We start from the raw sequence: 21310 nt of genomic DNA on the forward strand, positions 1-21310 counted from the left end.
TTAAAATATATATGTGTATACAAACATGTGCATACATACTGGCACAACTACTCATTTCAGAAACACACACTTGCAATAAAAATATGCCACCCAAAATCAACCCAAAACTGTCCTTTTTTTTAGTATATTGACCTTGCATACCATTCATCTTCTCTTATTCATGTAGAATGTTATTATTCGGTTTAAGGGGATTTCAGACTTATTGTTAATGAAAGAGTTTCTATGCTTTAGTGAAAATACTGCTTCTCCATTTTTCCAAGGATTAATTTCTTTTTTCATAATTAGCAAGTCTTTAAAAATTACAAATACATGTAATGAGGTGGATGGACCTAGAGTCTGTCATACAGAGTGAAGCCAGAAAGAGAAAAACAAATGCTGTATGCTAGCACATATATATGGAATCTAAAAAACCGGTACTGGTGAACCTAGTGGCAGGGCAGGAATAAAGACACAGATGTAGAGAACGGACTTGAGGGCACAGGGGTAGGGAGGAAGCTGGGACGAAGGGAGAGAGTAGCACTGACATATATACACTACCAAGTGTAAAATGTATGGCTAGTAGGAAGCTGCTGCATAGCACATGGAGATCAGCTCGATGCTTTGTGACGACCTAGAGAGGTGGGATAGGGAGGGTAGGAGGGAGATGCAAGAGGGAGGGGATATGGGGATATATGTATACACATAGCTGATTCACTTTGTTGTATAGAAGAAACTAACATAACGTTGTAAAGCCATTATACTCCAATAAAGATGTAAAAAAAAATAAAAATTACAAAGTAATTGTGATTAACTCTTCTCTTAAAAACTTTTAAAAACCAGTAATTTGAGCCATATGAAATTTGGCAAAATTTCTTTCCCCTTTTTTAGTATCCTTTTGAAGATCTTGATATGAAATCAGTACAGTACTAATAATTATGCCATATAAATCCTTTAAATACATAGGTAACCTAATTATTAACACACCATTAGATTGACTTTCAATTTATTTTACAGTGCTGTTTCCGGTTGCTTCCAAAGGAAAAGAGAGCACAATTTGATATCCTTTGTTCGTTTAAAACTTTTAATTTAATTATTGTGAGACCTGATCCTAAAAGCAGAATAATCTCTCCTTTTGAAGGTACAATAGCTATTTTAAATTATGGAAATTAATTTACCTTTATTTAGTGTAATGACCCAAAAAGAAAGCAATGAAGAACTAAAGAGAGGGAGACAGGAAGAATGGGGAAAAGGAAGGGAGAGCAAGGGAAGGAAGAAATTAAAAGAATGAAAGAACAAGCTGTGAAGGGATCCTTTTCCGCTAGAAGGATCAGGTACATTTGTATTTTTTTCAACCAGGGATGGCCTGGTTGTGACCATAATACTTTATTCACTGTTTTGTAAAGAATTGGTGGTACTATTCTCTAAAATCTAAGTATTTTTGATGAGTTTTCATGCCTTACAGAATAATCCAACCTAACTGTTTAAAATCATGAGCACAGTTTCCCATGAAATTATATATACTGCTTGTTATTTTTTCTTCAAGTTCTAACAACTTTTAACGGGCATGGGCCATTTTTCTAGCAACTTCCTTTGATCAACAGCTTTCTAAAGCCTACTCTCATACAAGTTGTTTTTAAAGTTTCTTTCAGCATAGTGTTATGACCTAAGGCAGCAATGAATTGGTGAACAGTCCAAAGCCAAAATATTTAGCTTGTCTAAACCAGTCTCTGCCCTAAAGAAACACGGGAAATTTCTCCAAGTTCAGATAAGCCCAGTTGTAGTTGGCCTCACCTGTGTAAAGGTTGGGTTGAACGCCTGAGGAGGGCGTGAAGTCCCGAGGCTGAAACGAGGTCAGATCAGCACAGGATTCTCTGTGGACAGTTGAGCATGAACTTAGATACAGCTGGAACAGCTGGCATGTGCACTATTTTGGTTTATGGATTAAGCAACAACAGAAACTTTAAGAACAGATTAAATATATCTCTAAAAGGAAGAATAATATGTGATTACTAAAGAATATTCACATTTTCACACTTGAAGAGATTTGTTAATTTTGTGCATTTATTAAAGAAACAGTAAAGCCTCTAATTTTTAGAATTGATATGAGTTCTTACACCCCTTTCCTTCTTCTTTAGTGATCTGAACTTTTTACAATAGTTCTGTATGGAACTAGTAGATATTCCAAGATGCCAGTTTCATCTTTAGAGGAAAAAAAAAAGAAAAATACATGTATTTGTCAGGTTTTTTTCTGTTCTGAAAGGGGACTGTAGTAAAATGTTCCTGTGTTCCCATTTCAGATGGTCACTTGTAACCTCAGAATGTCAACCTGTATTTTCTATTAAAAACCCTCTTTGCAAGGATCCCTCCTGCTACTCTGTTATAGTCTCAGCCACCTCCTTCCATGCCCCATCTCTTAACATCTAGCAACCACTAATCTGTTCTCTGTATCTATAATTTTGTCTTTCCAAGCATGTTATATAAGTGTTATCATACAATATGTCACTTTTGGGGATTGGCTTTTTTCATTCAACATCCTTCCCCTGGAATCCATCCAGGTTGTTTTGTGTATTTATGTTGTTCCTTTTTATTGCTGAGTGCTTATAAAACTGGTGAAACCTGATTAAGCTTGGTAGATCATATCAATGAAATTTCCTGGTTGTGATATTCTACTATACTAACGAAAGATATAACCATTGGAGGAGACTGAGTGAAGAGTACAGGAAACCTCTCTGTATTATTTCTTACAACCATGTGTAGTCTACAATGATCTTAAAATGATTTTTAAAAAGCAAATAAAACAAACAAACAAGCACCCTCTTTGAGAAAAAAGATTATAAAGCTCCTACAATGATAGCAATCTGAGTGGAGAAACTTGTTAAACAAACTTGGTTGGATTTATTTTTCAACTTTAATTCCCTTTATGAGAATCAAAGAAATGACCCGTGTATTCTCCAATGTTAAACTTTGCCCAAGTAACTGCCTTAGTTAAAGACAGCTTGCTTGGAAAAGGAACACAAAGACAGCCCAGTTGGCATTCCTATTTGCAGACAGCAGCCATTATCTAGTGATTCACTGGAGGTGAATGTAGCATTCTAACCTACCTTTGGCAAACAAAGATGTCTATTTCAGATACCCATTTCCAAATAGTTGTTTCTTTTTAATGTAGAAAAGTTCTTACCATTTTAAGAGTTCTGAGAGAAATTTTATTACCCTATTGATACTATAGAACTGTTTTAATTGTGTTAGATTAACTAGACTCACAGAATTTTCAATGTTAGAGAAGTTTGGGAGGAAAGTGATCTTATTCTTCATAGAAACCTTTCAGTTCAATTTGATTACAGTATATTCTATATCAGTCGTCTTAGTTAGAACTGATGTTAGGGTTCTGGTTTCCATACTGTGAGCCACTTATTTTCTGGCTGTTCAGGGACCACATTCAGCATTCTTTCATCAGTTGTTTCACACATGCCTGCGGTAACTTATAAGGACAACTTGGCAAGGGAGATGTTTCAGCTTCTTTTATTTAATGCTCGTTTTGTGTGAATGCACTGTGAAATCATACTTTTTACAAGGAGCTCTCAATCTAGTAAGAAAAACGAAAAATAGAGGAAAACCATCACTTCCTAGAAAGCACTTCAGAATAGGTGCCCTATCGGTGGTGAGTTGTCAGAGACATGATTGTATACCAAAGTAGGCATTACTCCCTATAATTTTCCTTATTTAACCCAAAACAAGCAAATATAAATCTGTAAAATTCCATAAGTCAGTTGCTAAGAGAGCACCTTTCCAGGGTATATTTTAAACATCTATGCAGATGCCAAACATTTTATGTTTCTTAATGTAAGAGCAATATATATTAACTTGGCTGACAAACTAGTAAATTTTACCCAAGGAGGAAGTAGTGATAAGGCAGTTGATACTATAAAACTCCTGTCTTGGCAGTTTAACCTGTGAGAAACACTTTCAGTACTCTTACTTTGCTGTGTGACTCATGACGTTGTGTTAAATGATTTATTCACAAACTACTTTAGAACTAAAAACAAGACTTCTCTAGTCCTACCTAACCTTACATAAATAAATCACCCTATTTGAAAATATTGTACGTACTTTGATTCATTGTCATCCGCATTAGATAGCAAAGATTGTCTATGACCATGGGTTTCAAATAAAATTGTGACTTCCATCACAATTCTTCATATTCAAGGCAGCTGATTTCCTAATATGATTGCTCATGACATTCTGCCACTCCTGACCATATATGCCCCTTATGTCATTTGTATCCCCTTCCCACTCTTGCTTTTTCTTCTTCACTTCTATTCTTAATCAATAACTGTTTTCCCACTTTCCCCACATCATTTTATAAGATCTCTTTACATTGTAGTTATTGACCCTATATCTACCAAATCTGTTGCAAATATTTTCCCCTATATACAAATTGTCTTTCTAATTTTTTAAAAGTTTTTAAACACAGGTGTTTTTGTATTGTCAAATCTATCTTTTTCTTTGTGATTTCTCCCCCCCCTTTTTTTTAACTTTAAAAAATTTCATTTCTAGCAATTTCAGATACATATTTACCTGGTTTTCCTCCCATCTCTGTTTTTGTTTAGCCCACCTAAGAAATTACTCTGTTTGGTATATGGTATGAGATGAGTGTCTACACTTTACACTTTTTTTCCAAATAGTTTGTTGTCACAACCACTCATTGTTATGTGGTATCTCCATTACCATAAATTAAATTCTCATATAATCTAGGGGTCTGTTTGGGCTATCTAATCTTTCCAGTTGCTTTGTCAATAAATATTGGGCGAATGAATGTTTTATCTAACTCTTCTTTGGCTAGCACCAACTTTTGTAGTTTATATATGCCTTAAATTCTTGGGCCATGTCCCACATTATTTGTTTTCTTTCTTTCTTTCTCTTTTTCCTTCTTATTGTTGTTTTTCAGAATTTGCTTACCAGTTCTCACTGATTTTTTTTCTTCCAAATCAATTTAAGAATCTTATTTATTATTTAGATCTTATTATATCTAGATTCAAATTTGGAACTCTTGGTCAAGTGCCATCAAAACAAACAAAATTTGATAAAAATTTTTTTCTAACTGAATTCTCTAAAAGTTAATTTGGAAGGACTAAATTTCTGTTTTTAAACTCCAAACTTCAGATGAATTCTAAATATTTGATAGCTACAAAAGTAGCCTTTGAGGGGTACTAGGTTTCAATGAACGGGATATAAATTCTGATTATGAAAGGAATTTCTAATACTGTAAATGTTCTCTTCTGGTACATTTGTAACCAGAACTGGAGAAGTAGGAAAATAGTTTTTTCTTTTATGTCAACCATCACTAAACCGGAAAATATGTGTTCAGGGTTAAATGTATTGTCAAAACAGAGTTTTAACTAATTTATATTTTGAACAAAGTTCACATGGTAAAATTTATTAGATAGATGTACTTGTGTGTCTGTCTTTGATTAGGGATTTCTGTTTATAAACAGAGATTGAACATTGTTTCTTTGATTTTCTTTGATGTTCAGAGGCAGAATTCAATTTTGCACCTTTTGGAGGATGAGGCAGCTGCAGGTAAAGAAGTTGACAGCTCTTGGGAGGGTTAATTAGAGCTAATTATAATTTGATTGACCTGCTTTTCCTCCAGAAAGCTTAACCAAGTCTTCCTTTGCAAAGTTAGGATTTTGCTTTTTCATACAAAGTAAAGAAAATCTTTGTTTCTTGGATTGACACATATCTATCATTTTTACTTTACAAAGGAGTGTCACCACACAAATCACAGAATCAGGGATATGGGTGGGATTGGAATGGACTTTCAAGATTATATAGTCCTTGGGAGCATGTATTTATTATATAAACTTATGGTGGAAAATTGTAAATTTTAGAGAAATATAAACTAGCATGCATAATTTTTAAATCTTTAAATTTTTAAATCTATTTAATGAAAAAGCAAGAAATAAAATTGTCAAACACAAATAAAGTGTAGCTATCTGTCCTTTTTTGACCTTGGTAGTCTTCATTCCACATGGTTTAGATGTAATCTCATTTACTTGATAAATACTATAAAAGGATTTTGTTTATATGTAAAGAGAGTGTAATGAAATGATTTGCTTTTCATTATGTGGTATTTTTCATAGCATGGCTTATGGTTCTTACTGTAATTATTGAAATGAAATACATTTCTCAAATATTCCCATAAAATTGAAACCTTCCTGTGAAAACTTCTTACCTAATAAAGTTCTCTAAGGCAATTATTATATATGAAAAACAAAATAGTCATTTTCACTGTTTGTCCACTCAGTTATATCTCATATTTATGCTGAATGGAGCACCTGTTAATATCAGATAGGGTTTTACTCTCAGACAGCTTGTGTTCTAGTTTGGGCAATCAAGACCTTTTGACATTAGAAAGTTTGGGAGTAAAATACGATTTTAATGACAGTTCAACATAGCCATAGGAGATATTAAGTAGTATGTGGCTAATTAAAGACAACAGATATTATTAAGAACAAAAGGAGGGGAAATCATTGTAAGCTTACGTGGTTTGGAAAGATTAGAGGAGGTAAAATCTGAAGTAGATTTTGAAGGATAGATGAGAACTGGATGAAGAAAAAAGAGGAAAAGTGCATTCACCTAGTGGAAGGAATAATGTGCTCAAAAGCATCTTGGAGGTGGGAGAGTTTAGTCTGGGAAATTTGGTAAGTGAATGTACTTGGATATGGTAATCCTGTAAGAGAGTCAAATGTGCTAAAACTGGAAAGGTTGATTTGGAACAAATAGTGGAGAACATTGAGGTATGGAGGTTGAGGATGTATTTATCATGTACCATGTACTTACCTAAGCAACATTTTCTCTAGTTACCTTAGGTTTGTTACCTAAGCAGTATTTCAGGAAAACTGATCCTTCAGAAGTATGCAGAATACATTATAGTGAAGAACACAGTAGGCAGAGTGATTACTTATGTGATTTTCATAGTACCTAAGTGCGAGGTGTTAAAGACATGAACAGTAACATGATGGTAAGAATGGATATTAAGGAATGGTACAAATACATCATCAATGAAGAATTCACAGGTGCTTAATAACTGGTTAGGTATGGAGGTGGAGTAGTGGGATGGATGTATGCACGGAGAAGGCATAAAGAAAGGGAAAGGAGAGAGCACATATCAGAGACGTATATAAAGTTCTGTGAATTCATTTTCTCCTCCAAGTGCATCGTGGTTAAGGGATGAGTTGTAGGTTCATTTTGTGAACATCTAGCAAATTACTTTGTGATCGTCCATTGAGAGGAATATGAAACATATTTTAATAAATTTGACACATAAGTTAAGGAAACTAGATATAACTTGCTTTTAAACGCTTTCCTTCAACAGCCCTCTTCCTGCAGTAACCCTTAATCTTTTTCACAAGCTGTAATGGGACCAAGACCAAGAAGGGTTTTCCAATGAGTGGATGTAGGAAGCTGATAAGAGAAGTATTCTTTTGGGCTTGGTAGCATAAGTTACATTACACTAAAACATATATCTCTTTGCAGTCTCCTTTTTCTCCTGTCAACCATTGACATTTTGAAAGATTTACTGATTAGCTTAAAAATTACAGAACTTCTAAGTTTAGTGATGTGGATGTGCTACCTAATTACAAATGAGCAACTGCAGTTAGTGCTTTTTCCTTCTACTTTAGGGAGCCGTTAAAAACTCACAACTAGAGAAGGAAAGGTTTTACATAATTGTTGCTAACATTAAAAAAGACATGTGCACATTATATTTCCGAACAACTATTTCAGTGCCTCAAGAAAGCCTTCAATCATTTGATGTAGTCTAGCCCTCTAATCACATTGGTGATTATGAATATATTTCAAAAGCAGTAAAGATGAACAGGAAAAAAACTGTACCAAGAACTGTAGTGGTTTCTTTAACCCTATTGTGACAGTTGTTTTGATCTTATAAAGTAGGTGTTGTTATTAACCATTGTACAAATGAACAGTCTTGGAGAATTACAGAGCCAGAAAATGAAAAAAATCACATATCTAAGATTCTGAGGTATATCTCATCAAACGCCCATATTTTTAATTCAATATCATGTTAATGCCTTAAGGGGGAAAAAGTGCTATATGTGGAAAAACAGATAATATATTGTCTTTTGTTTGAGCTTATGCTCCCCTTTGAGTTTATACTGCCCTTTGTTTCAACACAATCACATAGCTAACTTCAAAGTATTTGTAGCCTACAAAGATTTTCATTTGTTTGAACTATATTTTCAAAGAAGAATGTGGTCTGATCTTCCCTGAAGGTTCATTGTGAAATTGTGAGGTGGAAAATCCTGATTTTACAATAAGACAGTGTGAGTTGAAGGCATTTCCTCAGTGTCACTGAAAGAAAGTTAAGTCAGAGATCTGCCTTCATAATTCATGATTCCCTTCTAGTGCATTTGTTTGTACTGCTTAGTATTAAAAAGCATAATGCTTATGTTGATTTTTCTATTTACTATTACATCTTAGTTTCTCTTATTTCCTAACTTTCTAAAATGAATTAATCGGTACCTAATACAAAGTAAATCAGTGAACTGGCTGCCGCATTTACCCTGATGGGATTTCAGGCTCATGGTAAGGTACTGGGAAAATTCTGGCTCAATTGTTACTGACATAGGAGGCTTTACAGTTATTAGAAGACAGCCCAGGAGGAAAAGAAAAAATGGATTATGTGATCCTGTTTTGCTAAATACGGCACACTGCTGCTATCTTCTCTTTACTGCTTCCTCTAAGAGTAGTCATTTCAATGCACTAATCTTTTAAACAGCCGTTCGGTGGGAATTGGGCTAGAACTTTGCTAAGGGGTCACATTTACCAACCTGACAATTATACATTTACTAAAGAAATAGCATGAATTTATTCAGCATCAAAACCTCTGCATCTTTTACCACCCAACTGCCTTTCACACCATATTGCCATCAGTGCACTATAATGGCTATATAAATTCCATCCAGATTCTTCTTTTAATTAACTAGTATTCTTTGAACAAAAATAAAAGTGCTGTTTTTATAGAGGAATAAAAACTGCATGAGACGAGTGTGAAGGAGACAAATCACCAAATTAGTTATTCTTTATTGCAGCTATGGAGAATTCTCTGTCCCTCCCTTTCTCTTCAGTAGCAATATTTTTTTTCCTAGCCTGAGTGAATGGAAAATGGGCAACAGTGTAGCAGCCTCGAATGTGTTTGAGTTTATTGTAATGACCACATCCTAAAAGCTCATGCAGGGCTGGACACTGATGATATTGTCATCTACAAGTGATTTGGTTTTTTAACATTTTCTGTAGTTGGTAGCCAAGAGCTCGAACTTTGTAACTATACTGCCTGGGTTCAAATCCCAGTTCAGCCACTTACTAAGTTTGCGATTCTGAGCAAGCTCCCTAACGTTTCAGTTTCCTATCTATTAAATGAGGATAATAATAGACATACCTCTCACAGCATTAGGTGGATTATCTGAGTTGATCCATGTAAAACATCTAGAGCTCTGTCAACACATACTAAGCTGTTACCTCCTGTATGCACAGTCTAATGTGAAGTTGATCCTGCGCTGACACTGGTGACCCTTGATCACCTGGGCTGAACTGACTGATGTGGTAGTTAGGTAAATGTCCTTTTATTTCCTTAGATATTTCTTTCTAAAAGTACCTTTTATTACAAGACAATTACTTTTAAAAATAAGGAAGCAAAGTTATTTGAGTCAAGGGTACAATAGGCAGTTGGTTGGCCATGTCTCCATCCTGCAGCTGCTGCCAGATCTAGCTTTCTAAACCACTGGTTCTCATATCAATTTCTGCTCAGAAGGTTTCAAGCCTTCCCCAGATCCAAGCACCTTTGCCTATCACGCCATTTCTACCAGAGCCCAGCCCTTCTTTTTTTATCCATTGTGCCTCTAGAGGAAGCATCTACTCTAGTCAAAGTTGATCTATTTCAAAGTTAGTCATTTCTCAAATGTACCACATTCAGATTCCTAATTTTCCCTCTTCCTTTGTTCACACTGTTCGTTTGTCTAACATGTCCTACTCTCTTCCTCCACTTATCTAAGTCATACCTTCTGTTCTAAGCTGAGCCAAAAAAGGGAAAGTGTCTTTTACCCCCTTTGTATTTTTTATCACATAACATGATTGTCTGGATGCAGTAAGTGCTAAGTAAAAGTTGTTAATGATGAAGAACTCTCCTGTTAGCTCTATTTTCAAACTACATTTATTTATTTTATTTTTATAAATTTATTTATTTATTTATGTGGTTTTGGCTGCATTGGGTCTTCATTGCTGTGCACGGGTTTTCTTTAGTTGAGGTGAGCAGGGGCTACTCTTCGTTGTGGTGTGTGGGCTTCTCATTGCGGTGGCTTCTCTTGTTGCAGAGCACAGGCTCTAGGCACGTGGTCTTCAGTAGTTGTGGCTTGCGGGCTCTAGAGCGCAGGCTTGTAGTTGTGGCGCATGGGCTTAGCTGTTCCGCGGCATGTGGGATTTTCCCGGACCAGAGCTCAAACCCAAGTCCCCTGCATTGGCAGGAGGATTCTTAACCACTGCACCACCAGGGAAGCCCTCCGACTACATTTAGAATCTCACCACTTCACACCATCTCCACCACTGTCACCCTGTCCAAGCTAAAGTAACTGTAGCTTGCCTATCCCATTCCTCTTCTCCCTATTACACCCTTGCCTACTCCTGTGGTGAGTTGTCTGCTCTCAACACAGCAGTGAAAGTAACCCACATAAAATTTAAGTCAGATCATACCACTTCTCTGCTCAGAACTCTCCAGTCACTTCCCCTCTCACCCTGAGTAAAACTAAAGTCCTCTCAGTGGCCTCCAAAGCCTCTCGAGATCTGCAACTCCACGCCAACACCATCCCTGCCCAAACCTGTGACCACTTTGCCCTCATTTCCTACTATTCCCTTCTTCCTGTCCCCTACTACTGTCTACTTCTGCCACACTGGCTTCCTTGCTGTTCTCTGAAGATGCAAGGCACAATCCTGTCTCAGGACCTTTGCACAAATTGTTCTCTCTGCCCAGAAAGTTCCTCCTTGGAAAACTTTCATGGCTCCATCCTTCCTGCAGTTCTCTAATTATATGTCTTCTCAATGAGATCTTCATTGATTATCCCTAATTTGCTGTCTATCTTCCCAAACTTTCAATAGATTGTAAATTCTGGGGAACAAAAGGAGGACTTTTTGTCTATTTTGTTAGGTGCTCTGTCCTCGGTACCTGAAACAGAAACTGGCACATAATAAGTACTTAATAGTTATTGAATGTATGAATGAAAAATTGACCCTTAAAAATATGTCCTAGGGCTTCCCTGATGGCGCAGTGGTTGAGAGTCCGCCTGCCGATGCAGGGGACACGGGTTCGTGCCCCGGTCCGGGAAGATCCCACATGCCGCGGAGCAGCTAGGCCCGTGAGCCACGGCCGCAGAGCCTGCGCGTCCGGAGGCTGTGCTCCGCAACGGGAGAGGCCACAACAGTGAGAGGCCCGCGTACCGCAAAAATATATATATATATATATATATGTGGCCTATAGTAAAAATACTTCTAACCCTCCCTTAGGCTCAAACTAAAGCAAGTATCCTATAATAGCTCCCAGAAAATTAAAATAGCCACAGTTGAATATTAGCCGTGGCAATTGTAGCAGAAAGTTCCATTGCAGAGAAAAGAGATTTCTGCATCAAGTGAAGAAAAAGAAGCGGTTTACATTATAACAAGTGCCATATTAAATTATATTGGTGTCCTGGGGGACTGTTATTGACCCAACACCACACATTTTTGAGAGAGCAAGTGGTTTTGCCCACACCGTCCTCTTCCTAAGGTGGAGAATGTAGCTATTATATAGTTTTGTTTTGTTTTTGTGTTTGTTTGTCATCTAGCGGTGGAATAAAATGGTGAAAAGAACATTAATGTTGGAGTCAGGTAAACCTGGGTTTAAATTCTGGCACTAGTATGTGTCCTTGGATAGGATATGTAACCTCTCCGAGCCTCTGTTTGATTATGTATAAAATGGTTTTTTATAATGCCTTTCCCTCAGTGTTGTTCTAAATGTTAAATGGGAGAAGACGCATGAATTACCTGAGATGTAACATGTGGTTAATAAATGTATTGTGAACATTGCATCCCATAGAAATAGCTGTATATTTTGCTACTGAATTCTACTTTTTGGCTTAAATCAAAATGGAGAAGTAGCAGTTAGACTGATGTCTAGGAATAAGCTTTGGCTCCTGGCACTTGGACCACGGAGAAGCCCTCAACACTATAAATCTCTCAGCAGTATCTGATGAAGCTGCAAGAGCCTTCCTAGAACATGAGCCTACCACCTGCTTGACTTTTGTAGAAGCCTACTCTTTTTATCTTTTCAGCTAATTCTTAATCTTCTATTTTCCACTTTCAATTCTCTTTTGCTTCTCTTATTTTCAAAATTCTATGCTAGATGTGTGAAGTTGGAGATTCCATACTGAAAGTTTTCTAAGAAATCAAGAAAGGAAAAGTAAGGTCAGGCAGCTACTCTGTACAATAAAATAATGTGAATATTAATTTTCAAATTGAGATGTGAGAAACATATGTATAATTGATTCACTTTTAGAATTAGAACTTCCAGGAAGGAGGAAAATATTTTGTTTAAACCACTGAATTGTTTTTACATGTTTTTTTTTCAATGACATTATTTTTTGAAATTTTTAGGAAGCCAAAGCTGTGGTCGAAGAAACAAGAGCCCTGCGAAGTCGTCTTCACCTTGCCGAAGCTGCACAGAGACAGGCACACGGAATGGAAATGGATTATGAAGAAGTGATCCGTCTGTTAGAGGCCGAGATTACAGAGCTGAAGGCTCAGCTTGCTGATTATTCTGACCAAAATAAAGTAAGCAAAACAGTTCTCTCTTCTAGTTACCATGGTTTCCTTGCCGTTGTCATGTATCCTGTTTTCATTTTCTTTTCATCTGCACTTCTAAACTAGGTCAGTGTTTGTCTTCTATAATTCAGTGATAGGATGATGTGTCATGATGGGGGTAATGTGAAGGTTATGAGCCTCCGTTTATCCAGATAGCTTTGGGATGCAAAAGTATGTGCCCAAATTTATTCAGGTCATTGGTCAACATTGTACAGCTCAGGCACTGAGTCCTGGAACTATTTAACATTTAATTGATTACATTGGTTTCCTCCTTTTTCCTAAACTTGCTAATTTGTCCTGTGGGGATGGGAGGAGGAGAGTCTAGGGATGGGGTTTGCTCTTTGATTAGAGCACTCAAGGAAGTGTGAAAGTTAAAGAATTTTTTGCCCAAGGCCCAAGATAATTAATAGAAAGAAACTTGAGTTTGAATTTAGCAGACTACAATTTCAATAGTGAAATACTGAATGCTTTCCAGAAGGCAATGTGAACTTTTTTTAATGTGAATTTTGTCATTATGTGATTTTTTAAAACATACTGTACCATTGAATGGTCTTCAAAAACTGTAACAGACATTTTTATTTCACTGAAGTAAGGTAGAAAATTAAATAAATTGAAATAGATATTTTATAACTTCATAGAGTTCATTTATAACCATAGTGTTTATATCTCTCTAATACAGTCATCTTTCAAGAGAACATAAAACAAATTTGAAAAATTCGTGTGTATTTATTTAAACATAAAAGAGTTAAATACTTTAAATATACCAAGTAGAAATGAAACCAGTTTTAGAAAAGCAAAATACAGAAGAAAATCTGAAATTTTCTTCGGTTAGCTCTTAAGAATCACTAATATATTTCTCACATCTGTCCATTTAAACCAATCCCAAAAGAAGGTTGACATTCCTGTCACCCTTCGATAATACCACAAGGCCAAGGGGAAAACATTACTTGAGACAGCAGAAATACTTAGGAATATTACATGTATTTATTATTCTTGACCCAGTGTTTACATTCTGAAATCAGAGATATGTGCTTATTTCATGTGAGTAACTTTAACATGATTCTGAAAATATTTTGGGAATTTTCAAAACACTAAAAGTACTTTTTTTTAATAATAACTTGATTTACTTTTGGAGGGATAATCAAGTCTTTAAAAATACTTCTTAAATAATATAACATTCAAGGAGTTCACATGAATTTATTCATTTTTTTAAAAGCATAAGTTATTTGCTGTTCTTTCTTCCAGCTCCTAGCTGAGAAACGTTTTTGTCCTAAGTCGTGTAGTAATATAATTAATTCAGTTCTTCTCTTTTTTAGCATAATGGTGTCTCATGCCATTCCTCTTAACAAAATCCTAAACTAAATCATTAACCTGTCTCTGAAGATAATCTTTTTTTTTTTTCCCAAAGAGGAGATGTTATACATGAGCATCTTAACATTTTCCAAACCCAATACCAGTGGAGAAATAGAAGGAAAATTTTTTTTAATTGTTTGAGATTGCTTGAAGAGTCACTGACCAAGATATTACAGGATTCAGATTCAATATTCATTTTTAAGGCATATTCTTTTTGTAACAATATTATTTTTCTTACAAGTTTTCCCTTATATTATCTCTATATTTACTTATTTCCCTTTTTTTTTCACCTTCAGCTTAAGAAATAAAACTTTACCAGTACCTTTGAAGACCCACAATATCCCTTTCCAATTGCATCCCCCTCCCTCACCCTCATAAGTAAACAAACCACTTTCCTGGATTTAGTGTTAAACATTTCTTGATAATTTTACTACCTATGTATATATCCCTTAACAATATGTTGTTTAATTTTGCCTGTTTGTCAACTTTATGTAAATAGAAATATACTACTTTTATTGTTCCAACTTGGTTTTTCACTCAAAATTTTGTTTTTGTGATTCATCTATTTGAAGTTTATAGCTAGTTCATGTCTTTTCATTGCTTTTTTGTACTCCATTGAGTGGATATATTACAGCATATTTGTCCATTCTGTATTTGATGGACAGTCCAATCGTTTCAGTTTTCTTCTGTTATGAACAATGTTGCTGAAAACAGTTTTGTACATATATCCTGCTCCACATGTGTAACAGTTCTCTTGGGTTCATATCTTGGAGTGGAATTGCTAGGTTGAATGGTGATTGTATGATCAACTTTACTAATTACAGTTAGGCAATTCCTAATTGTTTTTGAAAGTGTTTGAACCAATTTTACTTCCAACAGTAATGAATGAGAATTACCATTTACCCCAAATCCTTGCTGATGCTTGCTTTCTTTTACTTTTAATTTTTATCAAACTGTTAGGCGTGATAAGTGTATCTCATTGTGGTTTAATTTGAATTTATCTAATGATTTTGAGCTACTGATGTGCTGGGACCAGCTGGTACTAGTTTGTGAGAGCTGACTGTGTGCATTTCTTCTTAACTGCATGTTCAACACATCATGTTGTTAGCTTGAAATCAGCCATGGTGGGGTTATTTACACCCCCAAATGCAATAAACCAGGGCTTTGCCCCTTGTCCCAGATAGTCAGTTGAGCTAATATTCATGCACTTATTAGGCATTTGTGTTTCTATGTGAAATGCTTCTTCATATCTTTTAACCATTTTCCATTGGGTTATTTGTCTTTTTTATATTCACATGTAGTGATTGTTTGTATGTTCTGGTTACTAACCTATCTTATATTTTATGTTGTAAAAATCCTCTCCGGAATTTATAGCTTACCTTTTCACCCTCTGGTGAAATGAACAGGTGTTATTTTCAAGTAATCAAACTTTTCAGTCTTTTCTCTCATGTGTCTTTCCAGAAGTCCTTCCATTCCCAAAGATATTTTTGTATTTGTCTCTAAAAGTTTTAAAACTTTGATCCTTCTGTCATGGTTTTATGTCATTGTATAAGGTGGGGATTCATTTCATTCTTTCTTTTTTATTCTAAGTGAATGACCAACTATACCAGCACTGCTCATTCAAAAGTCTCTTGTACTCTAAATCTTGATCTGATCAACCTGTCTAGTTCTTTTTCTTTAAAAGTGTGTTGCCTATATAACCCTTTGATCTTTTATATGTATTTTAGACTCAGATTATAAATTCCATCAAAGGAAATTAATACGATTGTCATTTTTACTGAAAATGCATTAAATATATAATTTGGGGGAAATTTACATATTTATGATTGTGTCTTGATTCATAAACATCATTGAGGAACAGAAAGGTTAATTGCATGCGGCCAGAGAATCTAGTCTATAGATAACTCCAAAATTCATTGATGGTTGCTTCATGGCTTACTGTATGACCAATATTTACAAATACTCAAAGAGAGCTTGAAAAGAATTCTGCAATCATTTGATGTGTTGTTTTATATAGTCCACCAGATCAGGATCATTAATTGTGGGGTTCAATTCTTCTCTAGTCATATTAATTTCTTTGTCAGGGAATAGGTTAAAATTTCCCTTGTGATTACTTTTTAAAATTTTCTGTATATATTTGAAGTAATGTTTTTAATTGCATACAAGCTTAGAATTATGTTATCATCCTTTTACGAAAATGTTGTGACTCTTCAATCTTCTTTCCCCCTTAGTGCTTATTTTTGATTGATATTAAAATAGTTATACCAGCTTTCTTTCGGTATTTACCTATGCATTTTTTCCATCCTTTTACTTTCAACTTTTCAGTGTCCTTATATTTTAATTGTGTCTATGATAAACAACTGGTAGTTGGATTTTTTACCCCATTTTACTGATTTTTGACCTTTAATTGGAAAGGTCTTTCCACTTACATTCTTATTCGCAAATGCACTTGGCTTCATTTCTACCCTTTTATTTTGTGCATTTTATTTGTCCCATGTTTTCAGTTGTTTGTCATTTCTTGCCTCCCTTTTTTTTTTTTCTTTTTTGGATTGGGTCAGACTTCTTCTGTGTTCCCCTACTCCCATTTCATTTAGTTTACTCTGCTAGTTTAGAAGTTAGACACTTGGTTTCTAATTTTTAAAGATTATATTAGAAATGTTAACATTCTATTTTAACTTAAATTATAAAACTAATCACTGGCTTTCCACTTCTTCTAAATATTGTAAGGACTTTAAAACATAAATCCAATCATCCCTTTCTGCTTAATTTCTATTACCTAAGTATTTTAGATCTTTCTTGACTTTTAACATCATAAATTAGATACTATTACAGTTTATTTTGTGCAGTCAACCTTCATTTAGACAGACCTCCATGTTTATCATTTTCTTTGTTCAACATTCTTCCTTTCATTTGACATCCTTGCTAGAATTACTTTATTTTTTCCTGAAGTACATCTTTTAGAAATTCATCTTTTAGAAATAGTGGGGATCTATTGGTAATAAACTCTATTTTTGTTTGTCTGGAAACTTCTTTTTTGACTCTTGTTCTTGAAATATATTTTTGCTACATTTAGATTGTTAAATTGGCACTGAATTTCTTTCAGTGTTTTTATTCTATGGTTGTGATATCAGATGTCAGTCTGTCGTTTGTTTGCTATCTGTTGTTTCTTTTTAGATGATTTTATCTTTAGTGTTCAGCAGTTTGACTATGATCAGTCATGTGTTCACTTATTTTTATTTATATTGCTTGAGATTCATGGAATGAGGTTCCTGATCTGAGGAACAGTGTCTTTCACCATTTCTGAAAACCCCTAAGCTTTTATCCTGACCTATTCCTCTTTCATTATTTCTAGTCTGTCTTATGTAATTCAGATTGGATGTATGCTAGATCTTCTTCCAGTTATTTTTTCTCTTTTCATATTTTCCATTTTTATTTTTATGCTCTATTATGAGAAGTTTCTTTACCTCTGCCTTCCAGTTCACCCATTCTCTTTTCATCTGTATCTAATTGGATAGTAAATGCATAAATTGTGTTTCTAATTATTACTGCTTTTTTTTTTTAACATCTTTATTGGAGTATAATTGCTTTACATTGTTGTGTTAGTTGCTGCTGTATAACAAAGTGAATCAGCTGTACGTATACATATATCCCCATATCCCCTCCCTCCTGCGTCTCCCTCCCACCCTCCCTGTATTTTTACTTTTCAGATCTATTTTTTGTGTCACCTGGATCTATTTTGATAGTTTCTTGTTTCTTTATTATGCTTTAAATTCTTAATTTTTAAAGCATATTAAACATAACTTTATATTCTGTATCTGATCACTTCAGTAGCTGCTATCTCTATAGGTTTGATCCTATAATTTGTTTCCTTCAGCTGACTTTTCATCCATAGTAGCTTATTTGCTGAGATCATGTTCTTTTGATACATTAAATGTAGGCATTCTTTGATGTCTGAGTTTAGCAAATAACCCCACTAGAGAAATTTTTTGTTTGCTTTTACCAGCCGGAGACCAATTTAAACTAAATTTTCAGCTTATGAATGTACAGGCCACACAGGTAATATAAATTCTGACCTGGAACCTGCATGAGTTGGGGGACTGTGGTTGGCAATTATTCGGGGGACACTTTTAACCATTCACCAGAGGCAAAATCAAAAGTTTTGTTTCTCCCTAATTCACCCATTAAAGTTCTCCTGTTTGCCATTTGTGCCTGATGAAACCCCAAACTATAGGCCTCCAAGGATCAGCAAATACCCTGAGATCAAATTGTGCTACAGTGTACTCTAACTTCAGTGGGTTCACTCAGCATTGCTATTGTTTATCTTCATGAAATTCCTTCACTTTTCCTGGAATTCTTTTACTTCCCCGTCAGCTCAGCTTTACAGTGGGTCATATTACATTAAATATTTATGTATAGGGCTTCCCTGGTGGCGCAGTGGTTGAGAGTCCGCCTGCCGATGCAGGGGACGCGGGTTCGTGCCCCGGTCCGGGAAGATCCCACATGCCGCGGAGTGGCTGGGCCCGTGAGCCATGGCCACTGAGCCTGCGCATCTGGAGCCTGTGCTCCGCAACTGGAGAGGCCACAACAGTGAGAGGCCTGCATACCACAAAAAAATATATTTATGTATATCTTCAGCATGTTGGATTGTGCCACACTAATAGGGGTTTCTGTCAGCCTCTGGTAACCATGTTGTCAAGAAATGCCATAAGCTAATTAAAATGTATTTTAATATAAGAGTATAATATAAACTAATTAAAGTGTATTATATATAACATTATATATAATAAATGTATTATTATATAACTTTTATTAAAATAAAAGTTATTTGTAGCTTATCTTAAAAAGTTTGCAGCATTTCTGTGCAGTTTAACTTTTAAAAATATGCAATTAGTTAAGTACCCCCCAAAACCAGAAGATATGTACAAGAAGAGAGAAAATAAATGATATAGTAATGTTGGATATTAGTTAATAAAAAATGAAAATAGGAGCCACTAGTATAAAATTGAAGAAATGTATAATACGTTCCTTTTGATATCTCTGTCCAGGAAAGTGTTCAGGAGTTAAGAAAGCGAATCACAGTACTTGACTGCCAATTGCGAAAATCAGAAATGGCTCGAAAAACTTTTGAGGCATCCACTGAAAAGCTTCTTCATTTTGTAGAGGTAAATTTTCCTGTTACATCACTTTATGTCCATTTTTAAGAAATGTATAGACAACTGACATACAGGTAAATGTCATGGTGTTTGATGGCTAGTGAAACATTCTCTGGGCTCAAAACAGCAATGGTGACTTACAGTCAGATTTTAAATTGCTTAGATAATGAAAAGACCAGCTAACATACAGATTAAGAGAAATAATTGAGACAGGGTAATATGATCCCAAATATATACTATGTTTTAATGAACACTTTCTTAACTTTTGATACTATGTAAACATTAGTTGATAACTACCCTATAAAGAAATGTTTCTCTGTGTATTATAATTCTGAGTAGAATTGTATGTTAATGTAATTGATTTTTTCCCCTATATAACAGGAACACCTTTTTAATCATATGGGTGGAGGGGGTTATAAATATTATTTAAGCAAGAGAAAACATTTTAAAAAGCTATCAAAGTTACATTATCACCTTCACTCTCTTGTTTGTCTCTAGGCTATTCAAGAAGTGTTTTGTGATAATTCTCTTCCTTTGTCAAATTTAAGGTAAGAAAATTTAAGTGCTTTCTGCAGAGTATGGCCACTGATTACATTCTTCATCTGGTACTTGTGCTAAAATACTAAAATCTCTTAAAGTCTTAAGATAGTCAAAGCAATTTTTTCCTTTTATAAAGACTACCACTAGCAATGTAGTTCTACTTCTAGCAACGTATGCTTGCAGAAACATAGGAAAACTCCACCCTTTTCTGTGAAAACAGCAGTTCAATAAATGAAGATGATTCATTATATTTTAAGTTTCCACATAGCATTTTTGAATTTAGAAAAATATGGTAGTACATGGTAGTACATATGGTGGTACACCTTTAAACTCATTTTAATGTAATACTTTATTTCTTCAGGTGAAATCTGATGTTTTTATTGTTATCTATGCTGCTTATGATGTAAAATAATTATGTGAATACCATGGTGATTATTTTCAGTATGATGTTAAAATACTCAGCAGTCAGATTCCGCTTGTATGGGTTAGACATGTCCCAAACTCCCACCACCCAAGGTTTCATTGTGACCTTGAATAATAATTCAAAAGCTTTGGTATTAAAAATGACTATTTAAAAGCCAGAGCCTGCCCTTGCAGGTTCACAGAACAAAAGTAACTTTAAAAAGCAACATTAATATATGTAACTGAATCACTTTGCTGTACACCTGAAAGTAATACAACATTGTAAATCAACTATACATCAACTTTTTTTAAAAAAAGCAACATTAAGCAACTTTTTGCTACATCTTGGAAAGTTAAACACTAGTAAAATTTGGCTCAGTCTTTTTAATATACTATATCATCTGTAATGGATGTTGGCCTTGGTATTCTACACGGAATAAAGGCTCTGTATTTGAATTTGAGAATTGATGCTTTAGTTTCTCCTTGTGAATTAATACTATCATGCTTAGGAAGATGGATTATAAGTAATGATGGCTTTGTCATCAGTCTAAAATTGTCTCTTTTCAAGTAAATGTTTCAGCGTAATGGTAAAAGTAAAACCTTGCATTTTAATTTTATCAGAATGCATTCATTTCAGGTGACTTTCACATTTTTTAAAAATGGTATAAATGCTCTAGGCTTTTTTAGATTTAGGGATAGCAAATGGAAGAGTTTAAGAGAGAATTTCAGGAGCAAATATACATATTGAATTATATTTAATATTACTAGAAGTACTAGTAAATGTCTCTTTAATAAACTTATGTTTAAGTGCTTAATTTAAGTGTTTACAAAACTAAATAAAAGGCCAAATCATGTTAGCATAACACAAGCACTCACAAAATAAGCCAAACAAATGATTTAGGAGGAAGCTATCCTTCTATCCATTCCTCCTTATGTATAAGGTAAACCTAATTTTTTAAATATGCCTATTTATTATATAA

The 21310-nt window shown here is 34.7% G+C and overlaps 1 protein-coding gene across 1 annotated transcript in view; it reads left to right on the plus strand.

The window, feature by feature from the left end:
• The window catches only part of STXBP4 (syntaxin binding protein 4), a 189695-nt gene that overhangs the window by 96244 nt on the left and 72141 nt on the right, over positions 1-21310 (plus strand). Inside the window, exons 13-15 of the mRNA XM_022552629.2 lie at positions 12676-12852; positions 19281-19397; positions 19887-19936. Coding sequence (XP_022408337.1) covers positions 12676-12852; positions 19281-19397; positions 19887-19936 — 344 coding nt within the window. The remainder of the gene's footprint in view (positions 1-12675; positions 12853-19280; positions 19398-19886; positions 19937-21310) is intronic.

The sequence above is a fragment of the Delphinapterus leucas genome, chromosome 19 (genome assembly GCF_059928025.1).
Source record: "Delphinapterus leucas isolate spDelLeu-1000000601 "Yukka" chromosome 19, BTC_Dleu_Yukka2, whole genome shotgun sequence".
In the NCBI taxonomy this organism is placed as follows: domain Eukaryota; kingdom Metazoa; phylum Chordata; class Mammalia; order Artiodactyla; family Monodontidae; genus Delphinapterus; species Delphinapterus leucas.